A 21,032-nucleotide genomic window follows, 5' to 3' on the forward strand; every position below is an offset into this window, starting at 1 on the left:
GTGGGTTAACGGGCAAGGAGATAATATCTTGGATGGTTGACAACCACTTTTCCTACAATTTAACGTTCCACCAAACTCAACACGCTTTCAAAGATAACCTCGCAGCCGCCTGCTCACACTTGACATGACACAACTAATTGACAGTTATCTTTTTCTGCGCATCAGTCGGGTGTTACGTTTAGGAATCACAAACCTTCCGCTCTACAGATTTACAGATAACATAATATTAAGATTGGTACTATTAATCATCAATAATAATTTGCAGCATCTGTGTCCGGCGCCGACACGGCCAGCCTGACTATCGCACGGCCTCGTGCGCTTAGTCCAGGGTTTGTCCATCTGTAAACATTCAATTTCTCATTATCACAGCTCGTCCATTCCTGACTACAGAGCGTGCGAATATCATATCGTAGAATCACAATAAATACAGCTGATCAGGGCGTGATGACCCTCGATCAGGAAACCAAAACATTACAGCTGGCCCGGGCGTGAGGCCCCTTCGACCAGGAAACCGGGGTTTAGGTAACATGGCCCGACGCGCAAGGCTTAAGCCAAGGCTCCTTCAACCATTTACCTCAAACCGCACCACTACTACTGCTGATCCAGGCATGCAGCCATGCGACCAGGAAACCAGGGTTTAGGTAACATGGCCCGACGCGCAAGGCATAAGCCAAGGCTCCTTCAACCATTTACCTCAAACCGCACCACTACTACTGCTGATCCAGGCATGCAGCCGTGCGATCAGGAAACCAACATTACACCAGCGTGGCCCGGGCGTAAACAGCCCCTTCAACCACGGCAACAGGGTGGCCCGGGCGCCCTTGGCCCGGCCCCCTTAACTCACTCACTCACAAAGGCCTTTCCAGTTTACGTCAATCACAATAATTTCCGTCAACCTGCACCAACTCTCAACGTCTGAGTCAACATCCTCCATGTAAAACTTGATGAGTTGCGTAGCGTAGGTGTGCATGCTGAAAGATTTATCTCCTTTGAATAGTGCCCTTCGAATCCCACTTCTGATAAAGGCACTTGGTCTCTATCAGAAGGAACTCTAGGGGTGGAATCTCCATAGGCGTGGGTTAACGGGCAAGGAGATAATATCTTGGATGGTTGACAACCACTTTTCCTACAATTTAACGTTCCACCAAACTCAACACGCTTTCAAAGATAACCTCGCAGCCGCCTGCTCACACTTGACATGACACAACTAATTGACAGTTATCTTTTTCTGCGCATCAGTCGGGTGTTACGTTTAGGAATCACAAACCTTCCGCTCTACAGATTTACAGATAACATAATATTAAGATTGGTACTATCAGGGTGTGGAAACTTCCATACAACGGTCATCGAAGTGAAACTTGCTTCCAAACAGCGACATCGGTGAATAAATTCAAATACTTTTTAACTACCCTAAAACGCTCTAGATGTCGCTGCTCCTGTTTCCTTCATATTTTCATTTTTTTCTTAATTAAAATATATTTGAGAATATTGTTAATTACAATGTGAAAACTTTTTTTAAATGAAATTAATTTGTTTTAATTTAAAACTGAACATTGACATTTTTGTTATAATTTACATAATAGAGTAGTAGAAATTACTATTTAACATATGGCAACTTTGTTTTTCCTCCAAAATGGCCGGTGTTGTTTTTGTTATGTTAAATGCATTCTTGTTTTCTTAGCCATCATTTAAGTTTTCTGTGGCCCTATTAAAGTATTGAAGAGTCGTCGAGTCAAATTCAAGTTCATTCCTTCGTACCTGCTGCTGTTCTGGTTCATCGGAGTTTTGTTCGTTCCTTCGTAAATCGCAAAGAAACTTTCTGTTATGTTCACAAGTGATCTGAGTTTTCTCAATGTGCAAATGCTTTTTTAGTGTTGTTGAAAACTTTGCGAAAAGACGCTTTTGGTGTATAATATTATGTGTGTTCATAATAAAGTAAAATTATTAAATTCAAAAGTTTTTGTTTACTTATTTGCATTTCCATGTGCAATGTAGAATTTTTCCAAATCCATTGTTTTGAAAATAACACAATACGTACACCATAAAGATAAATATTTTCAAAATAATGGATTTGAAAAAATTCTACATTGTACATCATAAAAACAATAATTCTTTGAAGGTTATGAGGGCCTATGTGTGCGTGAACTGTGTGTATGTGTGCGTGGACTTTATGTATGTATGTGTGCGTGTACTATGTATGTATGTGAGCGTTACGTACGTAGGTTAAGTACAGGGAATTTAACACCAGGCTGTCAATTAGTAGGCTCAAAAATTTGACAGAGAGGGTTCTCTATTTCCTATGTATTACTTTTCTCTATGGGTACTATTAATCATCAATAATAATTTGCAGCATCTGTGTCCGGCGCCGACATATTATTTTCAAAACAATGGATTTGGAAAAATTCTACATTGCACATGGAAATGCAAATAAACAAAAACTTTTGAATTTAATAATTTTACTTTATTTATGAACACACATAATATTATACACCAAAAGCGTCTTTTCGCAAAGTTTTCAACAACACTAAAAAAGCATTTTCACATTGAGAAAACTCAGATCACTTGTGAACATAACAGAGTTTTTTCGCGATTCACGAAGGAACGAACAAAACTCCGATGAACCAGAACAGCAGCAGGTACGAAGGAATGAACTTGAATTTGACTCGACTCTTCAATACTTTAATAGGGCCAGGGCTAAGAAAACAAGAATGCATTTAACATAGCAAAAACAACACCGGCCATTTTGGAGGAAAAACAAAGTTGCCATATGTTAAACAGTAATTTCTACTACTCTATTATGTAAATTGTAACAAAAAATGTCACCGTTCAGTTTTAAATTAAAACAAATTACTTAATTTCATTTTAAAAAAGTTTTAACAATATTCTCAAATATATTTTAATTAAGAAAAAAATGAAAATATGAAGGAAACAGGAGCAGCGACATCTAGAGCGTTTTAGGGTAGTTAAAAAGTATTTGAATTTATCCACCGATGTCGCTGTTTGGAAGCAAGTTTCACTTGGATAACCGTAGTATGGAAGTTTCCGCACCCTGATATGGATGATTGATATTTTGGCCATGAGATGTGGTTGGGACGAATGTGTTCGTTGATCCCTCCTCGTGTTGTGCAAGGGGGGAGGGATCAACGAACACCCATTTTGCAGCCGTTTTGGAGGAAAAAAAACGGCTCGAGATAATCCTCCACCTCCTTACTTATGTACATACTTTTTGATAGTTTTTACTAATTTCTCCCATAAGCTTCCTTACTTTCAGTAGGATTAGTATTAAAAATCGTATTTAATTTAACAAAATTTTATTCTTCTACTCATACACATTGGAACATTTAAATTTGACAGAAATAGGCACGACGGCCTACTACTTTACTAAATGCAAATTATAAAAATCCTAACTCTGTCAATACGGCTTGATAATGCCAGACTACAAATTCGAAATAACAATAGATGAATGAAAGTGTGATGCATATTCTAATACAAAGCAATTTTTCTTAAATACAATATTATAATCAAGCATTTAAATCACAGTCTGATCCATTTTTTATGTATAAAATTAAAATCATAACATTCGATTTGTTTAATCAAAAGTGGTGGGTCAGTTTAATTCACCAAAACCTTATCCTAAAAATATTGGTAGAAGTAAACCTGTAAAATATAATTGTCCGAACAAAAGAATATTTCGAGGGAAAAACACATCTATTCTTAGAGAATAATAGTGAGAATGAAGATATGTCCGCAGATGGCACCCGCAGTTTTTAAGCATTTATAAGAAATTACTTGGGCACTGATGGTACCCTAAGTAGAGCGACACGATTCAGTGGGCACTAGTCACACCACTCACTAGCAAGTGGCGCAAATCATAATCTGTAGTTAAGAAAGTTACGGTTGCCATCTGCAGTCATCTTCAACTTACAAAGTCTAAAAACCAGGGTCACATGAAGAGATAAATGTCATTAAGTTGATATCAGTTTTGCTTGCGGCGGCTGCTGCGGAGCCGTCTTCTGTTGTTGGGCACGGTGTACGACGGGCTCCGAGATTTTGTTTCTGAAAGGAACAGTTAAAATAATTATCCAACTGCTTAATCATCAAAATAGAAATAAATAATAGTCTGAGAGTTTGAATGCACAAACATCACACTAATATTATGGCACTACAGTACATTTTTAATTAGGATTAAGATACTCAATACACATACGACCCAGACAAAACAGATGTAACTTGACATTGTGCATTAAAATTGTGTGGTATGTATTTGAACAAGTGGTATACCAAACTGCACTGATATTTATGGTCCTCATAGCAGACTTGTGTAAATAAGGTTCATGGTCAGTGCCAAACTGCCAATGCTATTAATTTGATTGCAAAATAAATTTTACTACCATTTAAACAGGAAAATGATTTTTATACTCACTTGATTTAGGTAAAGGCTTAGCAGGAGTTTCTTCAACAATTTCTACTGTTTTCTTACTTGCTGTTGTAGTATTTCTTGTCTGTTTCTGCTCCTTAGGTTGCGATTTAGTCTTGATTTCGGTGTCTTCTAATGGCCTAGTCCTACTTTTAGACCTTTTTGTCTTGGCATCAGTGTCTTCCGACTGCCTTGTCCTAGTTCTAGTCCGTTTTGTGTCCTCAGGCTGTTCTCTGCCCTTTTCAGATTCTACGGATTGCCTTGTCTTACTTTTAGACTGTTTAGAATCCTTCGTCTGCTCTCCAGTCTTTTCAGTTTGTAAGCATTGCCTTGCCCTACTTTTAGACCTTTTAGATTCCTTAGGTGGTTCTTTAGTTTCTTCAGATTTTTCTGGACTACACTTCGACTTTTTCAACTCTTTAGATTGTTCCTTACCCTTAACTTCAGTCTCTTCAGATCCTCCTATATTACTGTCACTTGATGCTTTTTTCCTCATACTCCTTTTTACTGGTTCAGGTTGGATTACTGTTCTATTTCTAGTAGATCTAGTACATCTAGGCTGGACAAGAGCTATTTCCTTCTTCGCTGAACTTTGCTGTTTCAAAGCATCCAACCTCTCTTTTGCTTCTCTCTTCTCTTTCATTCTGTAAACTTTCACCATTGCTGGTGTGTACCCAGCTATCCCTCCATGACTCTCTTCCATTTCTTTAGAGCATTTGCCTGAAACTTTTTTCTCGAAGTTAGCTACCACTTCTTTCATTGCATAAGTGGGGTTCAACATTTGCAAGTAATCTTTCTGCATCAGTGGTGATTGGAGATTGTCATTGCTTTCTGAAGATGCATTGGACAATTTCCTAATCCTATACTTGCAGGTTGAATCATCGTCATCAATGTTATCATCGGTTGCGGTGTTTCTTTCTTTCCTTATAATATCCTCTGGGTTGCCAGCCAAAATTTCTGCCCAAGTAAACTGTCTTGCAGACCCCATGAAGTTGCCAAACTTGCCAATACTGCTTCTGTGTCTCTTTACGCCTCTTCGTTTTTGTACTACTTTCTTTTTAGACCGCAGGTTTTTTGGCGATAGTTTCTTGCCAAATATGTCGTGAGGCATGAGAGATTTCTTTAGACGCGCGACGAGATCTGCATCAGAAATGAAGAAGTTTCTTGATGCGCATGGTTTCCTAACACCATCGCTGGAAGAGTTTAGTGTTTGTTTCAACAGTTCCAATTTTAGATCATTTTCCAAGGAGTAAACATTCTCACGTTCGTATGCTTTTTTAATTCCATTTCTAGCTAGGAAATCACGCGGTGTATTTTTCTTACCAAATCTCTTGGAGTAACAAAGTTTGTTCCGGTTCATTGGAGACATTGGTGGCTCGGCAAAGTTTAAAAAGAGCTCTTTGTCGTATCCATTTTTCAGCAGTTCACTTTTGAATAAGCTTCTACAGTAATCATAGTCTGGTTCTTCAGTGAAATCCAAACTTGTAACATACTGCAGATACATCTCCATGAATTGAGGGTAAAACTCTGTTTTGAAGCAGGTCTTGAGTAATAATTTGATGTCTCCCATGAAATTTTTCTTTAATACATGGACTAAATCTGGTTCCGCAAGCACTTCTGCTGTCTTCCAAGGCAGTGTGCCTGTGAGCCAATCTAAAAGATTGTACCCCAGAGTTTCTAGATCCGATCTTCGCGAATGTGCGCCAATATGAGAATCTCTGGAACTGTACTCCAATGTCCCATCATGGGCTTTCCTAGCATCCATCCCAAATTCTTTATGTTTCCCATTTGAGTCCAAAAACTTGGATGCCAGGCCATAGTCCAGTAAATAAATCTGGCCATTGGACTGAGAGAGAACTGCTTCTTTGAATATCTCATTTAAATCGTTGGTGCTATTTTTCAGATCTTTATTTTTTGTTTCCTCATAAAAATCTTCAGTGTTTCTCATTAGATTGTTACCAAAATCATCAAGTAGTTTTTGATAAGATTGATCAGAACAAACTGAACTATTTATATCTTCATAGTTGACGTAGTTAGACAGTTGTCTTAAATTAAATGCATGGTGTCTGTGCAACGTCCTGCTATCTTTGTCTGATAATATTTTTCTTAGCTTCTTCTTTACATTGGCCAATCTCTTATCATTTTCAGTGCCATCATCTAATGGGTTTTTATAGTCTTTGACGATGAAGTCCTCATCGTCATAATAGTTAGATGACCTACTTTTACCACTTTTGGCTCTTCTATGCTTGCCAGAAAGTACTGCAATTTCTTTTGTTTCCTTTTGGAATGAGGGGGAGTGCTTTATAAGTGGTACTTTCCCTTGTTTCATGCCATCAAATCCAAGCATGAGATTGGAACTTTTGATATCTGAATGAGTGTATCCCTGATTGTGAAGGTACTCCAACACATCTAGAATTTGAATTGCCAATACAAGCACATTTTTCAAGTCCAAAACCTTTGTTCGGGCAATAACTTTCTGGAGATCAATGTCATATCGAGGGAGGACCAGGAATCTGTATTTCACACCGGTGTTTTCATCAGTGAAAGAGCCGCTGGCAATGTATACTGGCATCCCAAGGCGTTTCTGTTTCTTCTGCTGTCTCCATGATTTGACTGGAATAAAATGAAAATCAACAGTTTAGATTTCACAATAACTTATTTTCATGTGAATATTACTATTAATATGTACTGTGTCTTACCTCTGGCTGCCTGAGCAGACCTGATCAGACAGTGTATCTCAACGAACAAGGGCCCGTTTGTGTGTGGTTCAATTTTGACCACATATCTCGCATTATGTTTTGTTACTTCAGCATCTACATTGTCTGAAGCTAGGTATATCCTGCCAAAGCTACCTCTGCCTGTAAAACAAAAAAGAACATCAATTTTTTTTACATAATATTGGGTAAAAATAGGAAATTTATAGTTATTCTTAAACCAAGTAATAATACTGTGTGGTAATTATTTGTTTGTTAAAAATTATAAGAAGTAAATCAATATTTACAAAGCCTAACATTGTTACTATATGACTAAGACAGCTCCAAATCATGTGGTATATATCTAACAATGTACCTACTATGCATCATGATCTAATGCATCAACTTTCACTTTTATTTCCCTCTTCAAATGTTAAGTTATCAAGTACATTCTAGTTCTGACCATTAGATTAGTGACTTTTTTAGAAAGTTTACTGGTATTTATTGCGTATCTACTCACCAATAGGTTTTCCAATACGCCATTTCTTCTGTTGTACATCAGAAAACACAATTCCAGGTGGGAGAGCCTCATCGTCGAAGAAACTCACATCGAGGCTCGGGGGCTCCTCCAAAGTCTTACATTTCTTCTTCGGGGGCATAGGCAGTTGCACCACATCAGTCCCGACGCGACGCGGCATTATAAAAACATCCAAAATTGCAGGGTTCAATGATCCTACAACTTTACGACTTGGCCACCTAAAGCGGAACGCTGAAATGAAATACGAACGTTATGAACACTTCGTTAGTACTCAAAGTTAATCTAATAAAGCAAAACGTGCGACAAAATGTGCAATATAAATAATAATAGGATAAAAATGTTACCCAACAAATACGTACCTCAAATCATCTCAGTTCGCAGAATTTACCACTCTTTAGCTGCTACCTTTTGCACGATGATGACAGTTTCGGCACAATTAGCAATAACACAGTATACTTTAACTCAATTTAGATGTAATTCACGCATTAAAATCAACTAATGGACGATGCACAACAACTGATTACAAGAATCGCCATGTTGTTAAAATCAACCGATCAATGCTCATGGTGGCGTCTGTCGCATTATTTTGACGTTTCATTAGGTAACGTAACGGAGTAACGGTTTTGTTTGTAGAAAATGTATTTTCCAAGGTATTTTTTTATCACTCGAAATAAATTGACGCTAAATCAAGTTATAAGAATATCATTATTTGGAAAACTAAGTAAAATAATAATTCCACATAATTAAATTTAGATATTTTAGGGTTACGTCAAGCATTGAGACGTTAAAATAAAGCCGTGATGACGTTTGTCAAATGTTCGCGGGTCAAGTTCGAAACAGCTGATTGATGAGCCATTTGTTTTGTTTGTGACTTGCTTAGATTAATAAAATGACTTGTGAAATTCAGCTGCAAAGTTTTTAAAACTTATTTATTAATTAATTATTTATTTTGTCAATAAGACGATTACATTATTGATTTCTAGTTTTTCAAACCAATAGATTTTTTCTAATCAATGATTGTGATGTTGTGATTCCAACCTCCATAGTTTTTAAGATCAAGAAATAAGCTAACTTGAAGAAAAAAGCCTGCCTACCTAAAAGTAAGTATTGTATAATTTATTTGTATCCTTCATGCATGTGTAGATTTAGTCATGATGTGAAATTGAAATATTTAATACCTATCTACCTACCTAGGTACCCTAAATTAGACGTAGCTAAGTAAGACGTGATTAAAAGTACGACGATGGCATGAGACATAATTCTTAACTTTGCTTATCACCTAATTAGATATTGATTCAATAAAAAACATCGCGTGAATCGGAGCCATAATTTCCATTTGCTTTAATGAATCGTTTTCGTAATCATTATCTTGAGTGATGTAGATTTTATCTAGAACCAGCGTAGAGTTTATAGGTTGGCGTTAGTAATCCTATTAGGCGAGTTTATCATGGTGTGGGACTGCAGTGCACCGTGATTTGAGTGCAAGCGAGTGAAGCGGGTGCAAGGCGCCGCAGTGAGGACTGAGGAGGGCGAGGAGAGAGGAGGTCGAAACTTTTTCAACTCATTCACCGGTCGGCTTCGCGGGACAACGCGCGCGCCCTCCCGCTCCGTTTCCCAACGCGACTATTGTTTGTCAACAAATTATGTAACGACAAAGTTTACTCTGTGTTTGGTGAGATAAAATCATAAGACAGCAGTGTTCTTTTGTTTTATTTAAACTAAACAACATGTCAAGCTAGAATCAAACAGTGGCACGATGGACGGAGCTAACGCCGACTCGGATCACTCTATGACTTGGGAGGACTTTTTCGGTGTGTACTTTTAACTTAGTTTAATTTTAGCGCCTTTGATAGCATGAATTAAAAAAAATAGAAGAAAGTTATTTTTATTAAGTAGGCAGGACGCCGTTCGAAGTTTGAATTTTAAAAGTTTGTTACAATGTTTGTAAAAATTGTTTAATGTTTATCACAATCTTGCAGTCGTGAATTTCCCGAGGCGACGCAGGGAAGGGACAGGTTTACACAGCATTTCCCCTTATGGAGGCGTGCTTCGCGTTCACTGCACCGCTTGCTGCAATGCCTGCAATAAGCCAAGCGATCGCGGCTCGTTTATTTTACGTGATCAATCATTTGATGCTTGTGAATTACGCCTACCTTCTGTATTTATGAACGTGATACGAAAGGAATTTTGTACTTCGTAAGCTGAATCGGCTGTAGGTAAATTTTTTGCTTATTACATTTACCGGTTCCACCAGCTAAGAAGTTTCGTAAGCATTCAAAGAGTTGGTTACTTTTGACCGTAACTTCATGATGAGACAAATATCCTTAAAGATAGAGTTAGTTATTTAAAAGAGCATCCGAAGCAGAGCATAATGTCGGATCATCACGAAAACTTAAAACTTTTCTGTCCGTTGCTTTCTAGAATATTCTTCATTCAAGTAAAGAAAGATTTTATCAAAAGTTAAGAAATTACGAATCTATGAAGAAGACTTACAAACAACTGCATATATTTATTCAAGTCACAACACAATGCAAGTGCCTAGCAAAAGTCTAAGGCCCTACTTACGTACCATTCTGATTCTTTAGACGAGTAAAACCCTGATAAGAGGAGGGCTACGCGATTAACAGAGATAAGGTACCTAGTTACCTACATAATGCAGTTTAGAATGAATTCAGAGGAAGATAAATGGCATATTGGCCGTACATTCAAAATGGGAAATCTAGTAAATGAACGATACAAGTAACGTACAGTAATAAATAGGCATTAGACAGATGGATCGGTAAGAAGGTCAAGCGTATCGATGAGTCATTCCTTGGCTCTTCAAAGCGACTGTTATTCACGAAAAAAATATGAGTAGATACTTACCTACCTTGTCCGTTGCGTTGCGAACTTGTGTTCAATTAGAAATCAGTGTCAACTTGTCTCTAGAGAGGTTTACTATAATGGTCAATCTTAACCTGAATTAAGTATTCACTCTAAACAAGACCTTGTTGTTACTGTAGGAACTCTACTACTTTCCTTTAGTCAATTCAATCCCAGCTCTCAAAGAACTTTTTGAGGATTGGTGGAGAAGGATTGTAGGACCTAACTGCCTTTAACTCCTTACATACTCTAAAATAGACCAGAAATTAATAGATTTGAAGTTCAACCAATGATTTATATCTGTGCTAATCTATTGTGACGATTATTTGGTAATTTCAGTAGAGTTCATGTTTATAATAATCCAAAAAGGATCATTCATTCATAAAATGTAACATTAATGAAGCAACTCAGTGACTACATCTTGTAGGTAGCTTATCTTTCCAAGAATGTGAAGATAATGACACACTGTCGGAACAATTACACTTATTTAACACATAGTTTCCTTGTCCCAGACAGAACAGTTTGTTTTGATAACGATAACTAAGAAGAATGGGAACGGAAACTGAAATAATTCTTTAAGATTAAGTAATGGCATATTCTTTGCAATACAGGGCCACAAACGAAGAATACAAAAGACACGACAGACTGCAGCTGGCGATAAAAGTTTGTGTAATGTAGAGCTAAGCAACATTATTAGCTCATGGGCAAGAGGCTCTAGCTATACTCTATTTGTCCCCTTCACTAAAGCATAACTGCTAGCTAGTGCATTATCTAAGTTCCGTTCCGACTGAAGAAGGCTTTGAAATTTTATTTTCCTTATATTCCATTAGAACTTCGCTATAAACGAACAATGGTTTGGATGAAAATTTAATTATAAAACAAAGTGCCGGGAATCAATGTTAGCATTGTGCGGAGATGGTACGGCTACTGAATTAATGAAGCGCACTTCCTTTGAACGCAGGCGTTCGGCAGGATGTTCCTTTACTTTTAAATTTGAATTTGTCAGTTGGCAATGGTTTTGAAATTTGTTTATTTTTTTATTAAGAATTGAAGCTAGGAAATTGGTTAACCCGTTATGCTAAATTTGATATTGTTATTATCACGTAATCTTGTTGTCATCGCGAAACATTAAACATTATCGGAAGGGATTTATTTGCGTTTGGTATTGTAAACATCATTGTTGAGGCGTCGATTTGTTGATACCAAACCGATGGTAATAATAAGGCATTTGATAATGTAGGTTCAAACGAAAAATGATACAAAAGTTTGGATTTTTAATCCATGTAACCAAGTGCTGAAGAACGGTACCTACATAGAAGAGAGATAGAAATAATGAAACCAAGAAGAAAGATGAAGATTTTCTGTAAGTACACAATTTAATAAACTAGGTTGGTGTTTTAACAACATCGATAGAACTTACTCGAACTACGAATCTTGAAAATTTTCGCGACTAAGTATCAACTACGAGTATCAATGGACATCTGTGCATTAATATAACTGCTTGCATATGAAATCGACTCTCCATGATTGATAAAATAACTAATAGTCAGCTAGAATATCGTCTTAAAGACCGGCGCCGCGGTTTTGCGGAGGCTACGTGACCATAGAGTGTAGATTACTGCGGCATAGACTGACCCAAGCTGGAATAAAGGAAGACCCAGTGGGCACAGAACAGATTGGTGCTATTCCCTGTGAATTTCGAACTAAAACCTGCAATTGAACAAAATTAGCATGCTTTACAGCTCTACCTAACTGTACATGGCAGGCCTTTCTCTCGTGCAAATACTTTAGAGGTTTTACGTGTTTTTGGGTCTCGCACGACTTCGCCAAAGGTTTTTTAAAATGAGGGCACATCATGCTCAACACTGGCATTCTAAGCAGTTGTATTAAGTGCGATTTTGCAATAATTTAGAGTCGGATGAGTTGTCGGCAAACTCACTGAAGGTATTTCCATTGTACGCTGCCTACAGTGTCGCAATGAGCGTGGATACACGATGATGCTTGCATCTTGTTTTATACACAGGGCTATCATGGAAACCTGTATCGAGTGTAAGACTTATCCATCCAGTTTCTGGTACGTAGATCAACAATAATTGTGGAAATATGCAAGTTCCAGTATGGAAGATTTATTTTCAAGACTTTTAGAATGAGCTATTCTAGGTAGAATAGATTTTATACATACACGGGCTTGAAGAGAATTCACTTACGTGAGATGTAAAAAAGTTGAAAATGGACATTAAAGGATTTCTAAAGTTGAAAATTTCGCTAGAGGCATAAAATAGAAATGGACTGCAGAAAAATCGTTCTTTGTTAAGTTTTCGCGTAACAAGAAGTACAATAACTTCGATTAAATAAAATCTGTTTGCGACAACCCTGCAGCGGAGATGAGCGTGATTAATACCATGACAATCACGAATTACAATAAGTTGCTACTGGCTGGCCACTGCGCATGTACCTACCCATGTTGACAACTTGCAGTTACACAACACCTACTCGTATGTGCAAGAAGCTGTTTACAGTTAAAATGCTGCACATTATCAACGGCTTTGCGCCACATAAAAAAAAGACAAAATTATCATTGTTTTTATTGCAATGATACCTACATTGATCAAGTTACCTACGAAAGACGAGAGTTGTAGTGGCAAGATAGCAGTCATAGTCATAGTCATAGTCATTTATTCCATAAACAATAACATTATCGTATTTATTTATTTATTTATTTGAACACCAACAAGGTTACATATTGAGGTATTGGAAATATTACAAAAAAAATGAAAAATTAAAAAACATCAACCGATATAAAATCACAAATTATGCAACACAGCACGGCTGAACCATTTAAGAACCTAGTAAGGGACACTTTTTCAGATTTTCGTTTTTTGTCATAAATCACCTTAGAATTAAGGTCTCCACAGGATGTGAAGACAGAAATCGCTCTATTACACTTAACACCGGAGAAACGCGTTGCTAAAAACCTAGTAAGTCCAATTCAAATCTGCAAAAACCATTATCAAAACCTAGCAAGATACAATGACCATTTAAAACCTAGTAAGTGCATGGACTTACTAGGTTTCAAAATGGTCAATGTGACTTACTAGAGGTAAAATGCTACTGTAATTTAAATATTATTTCGAGTTCTGTTGGCTGACACTCGATAACCATATCAAAATCTGGGGACTACATGAGTACTGATTCATATTCGATTTTGATTTTGATTTTTACGAGGCACTTTTGTCAAAAAAATAATTTTTAGTGTTAGTAAAGAGCATAAAACTTGCAATTTTTAACTAAATATATTCTTTTATTCCATAAAGTATACTTTAGTAACTAATCTTTAATATAAACATCGGAAGTTATCCAAATCTTTAAGCATCTTAGCAGGGCAAATGAAAATGCGTTTTTTCGCTCTCCTGTAAAATTTGCTCCGCTGCACTTACTAGGTTCTTAAATGGTTCAGCAGAGCATATTAAGGAACCATTTAACAAAATGAGATCTTTACTTTTTATCATTTAAATAATCCTCAATACAATAGGTAATAACAGTGCGTATTATAAGGGTTTACTGGCCTTCTGAATTGGAATTTTTAATTAGACCGTGCTAAAAGTCGTTAAATAAAATAAATCGTTTCAATTATCTGTTAAAAAAGGGTCAAGTACCTATGTAATTGAACAATAATGTGGCTATCGCAATAAGTAAACATGCCACGACATCGCAAATATTGAACGTGACAATATTAATAATCATTCACGAATATGCCAGCAAGTTGAATCATCGTAACTCTTTGTTGGCTTTGTTTTAAAACAATCCAAGATTAGTTATAGAGAAATTACTTACAAATCGTATAAACTAACATCCTAGACTGCATCCCACTTAACATCAGATGCGATTGTGGTCAAATACCTGCCTTGTTATGCATAAAAAAAAAAACAAAAAAAAAACTACAACACCTTACAGCATATTTCAAAAACTATCCTCCTAGTGTCTGAAAGAGTGATTTTCTAGCTTTCTAAATTATGTTAAAGTTTTTTATTAAGTACAATAAAACTGTTCGTTTTTTTTTTTACTTTGACATTCTCACACCAATTTACTTCATTAAAAGACAATAGAACATCGTTTTAGTTGATTTGTGGTTCCGCAATCGCATTGCATTATTTGCATTTCGATATAAGTAAATAAATACTTCTAATTAATTATCTTTGTTACCTACCTAATCAATTAAAATTATATCACTGTCGTCATCAGAAATAATCTTACTAAAACGTTACAAAATCTCATAGTCAAAAAAGTCCGTAGTGTTAATCCGTTGATTTACCGCATTTGTCATTCCGAGGAATGTAAAGAAAGACAAGTTTCCGGAAGTCCAGTTGTGTTTATTCAAATAGTTCTTTTCAAAGTAGGCCGTGAAGCTGGTGTTTCCGTGCTCCAGAATCTGCAATGTTCTAAATTAGGGTCTAAATAAACACGAGTGTTTCGACCGTTGGATAAGTCCGTTACCCTTTAAAACGGCCGTTTGTTATTGGGTTAATCGATATAGAATTCGGGATTGATTAAATAGTCATCGAAATCGTTGAATTTACTTTTCTCACGTTATCCCACCCTTTCGCAAAAACATTTAATGTAGAACGATCGTTTCTCAGTTTCTATTTCCAAGAGCATAAAAACTGATAGGTAGGTACTTACTGAGTGAGATGGAAAAGAAAGACTAATTAATTACCTACTAATTGTGTAGCGGTCCAAACCACAGACTTGATTTAACCTGATTGTTTAAAGAATTAGATTAATTTGATGCTTCAGATCGAAATCTTTACATCACGGTTGTTAATACACACTATATAGCAGAAGCAAACTTAGCTAGTTCAGTTAGTCACACCATATAGCAGAAGCAAACTTAGCTAAAATCTCTGACATAATATCTGAGAATGTGCACTTCATTGGATATTTCCTAATCATAGTTACAGAACACTAAGTGCATAACGTAGTATTTATAACAGTGATTTGCACCAGATGTGATTGTTTTGTTATTACGACACTAGTGTTTGCAGCTGTGAGTTGTGACCTATGCTAATAGTCTGACAGTGTTGCCAAGTTGACAAATACAAATTGTCTATGGAATTGAGGCCGCAACTTCCACGTCAAATGAAATTTCGAGCGAAATTGGTTGTTCCTCACTGTCTATAAATTATCTAGTAATTGGACGAAGTAAGAAGTAGAATCTGGCCCCGATTCGGGTTTTAGTGTCGATTTTATAAGCTAAGCTTTATCTTGAGATTTCAGTAGAAATCTTCTTAGTTTGACATCCTATCCATGAGTATTATCGATATTTTCTTTTGGCTACTAAAGTCTTGTTTGTTGATGCAGTCTGGAGATTGTGATCTAAGTAATAAGTTACAACCTGGTACCTACAAGACTGTTCCTTTTGTTGTGTCTAATCGAGATCCGCAAACGTGGCCCACTTTGAAACATTAAATAAACATAACTTTCAAATCAAAAATACCGTAACGCGTCCGTGTAAAACTTCTAAATTACAGTGGTGCCAACATTAAAAAGCTTTTACCAGGTAGTGTTGACTCCTTCACCGGGAATGTGGCATCCGACCGCTACCTAGTATTTACGATGCTGCAATATTTCGCAGTTATCCGAACACCCCATAAGCTACCCAAAAGTTGTATTTTGAACTTTATTCAGTTGGAATAAGAGACGCATTGATGCACTAAATTAATGGCCCGTCATACTTCATTTCGCATTTTCATGTTTTAGTAGTATTTCAGCTTTAAAAGATGGCTTTGGATTACGGTAAATAATGTGTTGTGTTCACAACCGTATACTAAAACGAGACTTAGGCTGAGTTGCACCACCTTAATTTGAACGTAACTATAACGATAACCGGTGTTTTTTGTATAGAATTTGACAGATTTTTAACGTTAACCAAAGTTAAAGTAAGATGGTGCAACCCAGCCTTAGTGTTGTCACATACATTCGATTTAACCCGATATGGTCGGTCGTTTGACAAAATGTCTTAACTTTAGTCGCCATAATATTATAAGCTTTAAAAAACTGCATATATAGAACACTCAAACGTATTACAAGCATAACCTTATAAAACATTGAAGTCAAGATGGGATCTCAGCTCAACACACGTTGAGCGAGTTACGTGCGCGGCCGAGTGTGTAATCCAGGCTTTAACGCGTGGCCGCGCAGAGCCAGAGTATCAAAGCGATCTTTTTTACTAATTGCAATCAGACATGCGCTGTTCACACGCGTGACGGCTCGGTGTTTGTACCAACAATCACACAGTTCACTGGAGAAGCCACTTAAGACAAAAAAAAACAGTTTCAGTGGCATCAGGCGTCAGAATGAAGGCGGCATTCGATGAAACATTACAGTAAAATAAAGATTATAAAATGAACGGAATTTCAATGAAAGTGAAAATGAACGTATTTAGACTTTACCCAAAAGCGAGCGAGCGTCTGCTGTAGGAGTAAAATTAAATAAAAACAAAAATCATGCGTTAAACTTATCTCCAATCGAGATTCGGGCTTACACAAATTCAATAAAACATAAATTCCTTTGTTTCCCCAATGAAACCTTACACGCATGCGTAAAGAAGCAGACGATTGTCTAGACGGGGCAGCCATATTATATTGGGTATATTCGAACCAGTTTGCAAGGACCCCCAATGTATTGTCTCTTGGATTCATCTCGCTAGGGATAAGTTAATTTGGGAGGTCAAGCTTGTATGGTTTTTTTTTTTTTTTTTTTTTTTTTTTTTTTTTATGTGATAGGAGGCAAACGAGCAAACGGATCACCTGATGGTAAGTGATTACCGTCGCCCATAGACACCCGCAGACCCAGGGGCGTTACAGGTGCGTTGCCGGCCTTTAAGGTAAAGATACGCTCTCCTCTTGAAAGCTTGCAGGTCGTATCCGTCCGGAAACACCGCAGACGACAGTCCATTCCACAGTTTGGTTGTACGGGGCAGAAAGTTTCTAGAGAAACGTACTGTTGTGGACTGCCAACCATCTAAGTGATGGGGGTGGAAGTGCTGTCGGGTAGATCGGTGGCGAAAAGTGGCGGCAGGAATAAGTCCGGATAATTCTTCGGAGCACTCCCCGTGATACATGCGATAGAATATGCACAGTGAGGATACATCTCTACGCAGCGCCAAGGGGTCAAGCCGATCCGAAATGTCCTGGCAGTCAACGATTCGAGCTGCTCTCCGTTCAATGCGGTCCAGAGGGAGAAGCTGGTACTGGGGCGCACCTGCCCAAAGATGAGAACAGTATTCCATATGAGGCCGAACCTGCGCCTTGTAAAGTTGCAGACGATGTGCTGGAGTGAAATACCGTCTCGATCTATTGAGCACACCAAGCTTCTTCGAGGCTAATTTAGCCTTACCCTCTAAATGACCACGGAACTGGACTTCGCTCGATATGTCGACACCAAGGATTCCGATATTGGCTGAGGCAGTTAGGGGAGTGCTCTCGAAACAGCGGGATACGACAAACGGCAACTTTTTGGCGGTGAACGCGCAAACTTGTGTCTTTGTAGGGTTAAATTGGACCAAATTGCGTCGACCCCAGTCTGAGACCTCCTTCAAGGAGGTTTCAATGTCGGACACAAGTTTGTTACGGCTCTCAATGACGTTCTCCCGAGAGATATTTGCGCGGCCGGTATAAGCGGCATCAACCGTGCTGTCGTCCGCATAGCAATGAATGCCGCTAATTTGCAGCATATCATTGATATGCAGAAGGAAGAGCGTAGGCGATAGCACACAGCCTTGGGGGACACCAGCATTCACAGACATAGAGTCTGAGCATTTGCTGTCGACAACGACCTTAATGCTTCTGTCTGCTAAAAAGCTGGCGACCCATCCGCATAATTTCTCGGGAAGCCCATAGGAAGGGAGCTTCGAAAGAAGCGCTTTGTGCCAAACCCGATCGAAGGCCTTCGCCATGTCCAAACTGACCGCCAATGCTTCCCCCCTAGTCTCGATCGCCTGTGCCCAACAATGTGTCAAGTAGACCAGAAGATCACCAGCCGAGCGACCTCCACGGAAACCGTACTGTCGGTCACTTAGCAACTGGTGGGCCTCTAGGTACCGAAGGAGCTGGCTGTTGATAATGGATTCCATTATCTTCGAGAACAAGGAGGTGATTGCTATCGGCCTATAGTTGGACGGATTTGAGCGGTCACCTTTTTTAGGGATCGGGTGCACCAAAGCTGTCCTCCATGAGGTCGGGACTATGCCAGAGAGGTAGGAGAGCCGAAAAAGGCGCGTTAAAACCGGTGCTAACTCTGGAGCGCACGTCCTCAGCACGATAGGAGGGATTCCATCGGGCCCACTCGACTTATGGATATCCAGGGAAAATAGAGCCAGGCGTACTGAGCTTTGGTGGAACCGGATATCCGGCATACAGCTCTCACACCTTGGTATAATCGGTGGCTCATGTCCCCCGTCATCCAGTGTCGAGTTGGACGCAAAGAGTTTGCCCAGAAGATCGGCTTTCTCCTTTGCATCGTGGGCCAACGAACCGTTTCCCATGTGCAGGGGTGGAAATGATGGCGTGCAGAAATTTCCTTGGATAGCTTTGGCAAGAGACCAGAACGCACGAGTTCCAGAAGGAAGACGCTCTAGCTTCCCACCAATTCTACCAATGTGCTCCGACTTCGCCCTTGCAATGACTCTTTTGAAAGACCTAGAGGCAAAGTTAAACTCCTTTTTTAATGCGCTGGTGTTTTCATCCCGTAGCCTCGCTGCATTTGCCCAGGCTTGGTAGGATTCCTGCTTCCGGCGTAAAACCTTTTTGCAGGATTGACTAAACCAAGGCTGAGATTTGCCACCAATGGGAACAACAGAAGACGGTATGAAAAGTTCCATACCCTGCAGCACCACATCAGCAACAAGATCAGCAACGACGCTGGGATCATCCTGCGTGAAGCAAACCTGCCTCCAGGGGTAAGATGCGAAGAAGGACCGCATCTCATCCCAGTCTGCTGACCTGTAGTGCCACACGCGGCGACTGCATGCAACTCGTGGTCGCGGCGAGCACGTGAGTGGCACCGTACTCCGGATAAGGCAATGGTCCGAGGAGCCCAGAGGGGCGCCAACGGATAGCTGATAGCCATCCGGATGGGAAGTCAGCAGAAGGTCTAACAGTGAAGGTTCTTGGCTCTCTACATCTGGGATTCGCGTGGGCGTAGTAACCAGTTGTGTCAAGCCATATGCGAAGGCGAAGTCGTGAACAGATCTCCCTGCATGATCGGTTTTGCTCGATCCGAGCCATTCGGTGTGATGGGCGTTGAAATCGCCAAGTATCACGATCTCTGCAGAGGGGATCTGCTGCTGCACTGATTCTGCAGCCATTTGGACGTGCTCAATGAGTCGGTCAGTTTCGGCATCACCGCTATGGGACCTATAGAGGCAGGCGTAGACGCGGGGGTGGTCATCGCTGTCTACGCGGAGCCATAAGGTGGAGAGGTCCCTGCTTTCGAGGTGGCTGAGGCGTCGAGAACTGATATTGCCCCCTACGTACACGCACACCCCGGCCCTAGGCACAAAGGCATGTTCCAGTTTATACCCAGGGTAGGAGAGATAAGATGTGTCCGCAGGAGACGATATCTGAGTCTCGGTTAAGAAAAGCAAGGCCGGCTTTGCTGTCTCAAGGTGGTGGTGAACAGCATTGAGGTTAGAGTGTAAGCCCCTGATATTGCAAAAGTCCACGGCCAGCGTGGCAGGGGGTGCCATGGTAAATTTGCTCTTGCCCCAGGTGTTGAGCGCGGTTTTGCCCTCCCCAGAGTACGAGGGGCGGCCTGGGCATCCACGCTCAGGTGTGTTGTGTCCTGAGCATGGATGTCCAGGGAGGGATTCTCCAACGCTAACGCAGCTGGTACCCTCCTGGGGTAAAATAGTTTTTAACTGCGCTATCATTAGGAGGTGGGGAGGGGGGGGGGGGGTTGGGCCTCCGGTACCCTCACTCACTCGGCGAAACACAACACAAGTGCTGCTTCACGCCGGTTTTCTGTGAGGCCGTGGTATCACTCCGGTCGAGCCGGCCCATTCGTGCCGAAGCATGGCTCTCCCACGGTAAACGGTGGGGTTTGCCTAAAACGGCGGAAAGATTTTGCTAACCTTGGCTGAAGGCCAGCTGTTTGGAGAGCTCCGTTTACGTAATAAGGCCGTAAAAGTGAAAGAAAGTATCAAAAAAGATGCAAATTTTAAAAATCATGCTATGGTTTCCTTTACAATATGCAATGGAAACTCTTAGTATACCTAATGTTTTAATGTGGTTTTACTGTGGTTTTACTATCACCCCACCCGTTTCCTCATTAATTTTCTACATTAAGATCTTCTTAAATTTTGTTGTAAGTTGTTTATTTTCAACAATAACATCAGATAAATTGACGGACTACGTCATATTATAACATGTGTAAATGTAATGAGAACTGGCTCAGAAACGATATTTTAAGTTTTATTGTCTTACAAAGATGAATCGTCCCTCTGTCTGTGTAAAAACTGATAAGT

At 39.3% G+C, this 21,032-nt stretch overlaps 2 protein-coding genes across 2 annotated transcripts in view; one reads left to right on the forward strand and one right to left on the reverse strand.

The window, feature by feature from the left end:
- Window positions 1-3,294: 3,294 nt before the first annotated feature.
- LOC135084592 (uncharacterized) lies at window positions 3,295-8,208 on the reverse strand. The gene is made up of 5 exons (XM_063979365.1): window positions 8,008-8,208; window positions 7,631-7,879; window positions 7,117-7,275; window positions 4,424-7,030; window positions 3,295-4,056 (listed from the first exon to the last, which is right to left on the reverse strand). Exons 2-5 carry the CDS (start codon window positions 7,806-7,808, stop codon window positions 3,977-3,979), a joined length of 3,024 nt encoding a protein of 1,007 aa, XP_063835435.1. The 5' UTR covers window positions 7,809-7,879; window positions 8,008-8,208; the 3' UTR covers window positions 3,295-3,976.
- An 841-nt stretch (window positions 8,209-9,049) lies between these two features.
- LOC135084487 (uncharacterized) overlaps window positions 9,050-21,032 on the forward strand; it is a 131,595-nt gene continuing 119,612 nt past the window's right edge. The window contains exon 1 of the mRNA XM_063979274.1: window positions 9,050-9,459. Within this exon, the coding sequence (XP_063835344.1) occupies window positions 9,405-9,459 (55 nt within the window). The 5' untranslated portion in view covers window positions 9,050-9,404. The remainder of the gene's footprint in view (window positions 9,460-21,032) is intronic.

Source organism: Ostrinia nubilalis, chromosome 26 (genome assembly GCF_963855985.1).
Source record: "Ostrinia nubilalis chromosome 26, ilOstNubi1.1, whole genome shotgun sequence".
Classification (NCBI taxonomy): Eukaryota; Metazoa; Arthropoda; class Insecta; order Lepidoptera; family Crambidae; genus Ostrinia; species Ostrinia nubilalis.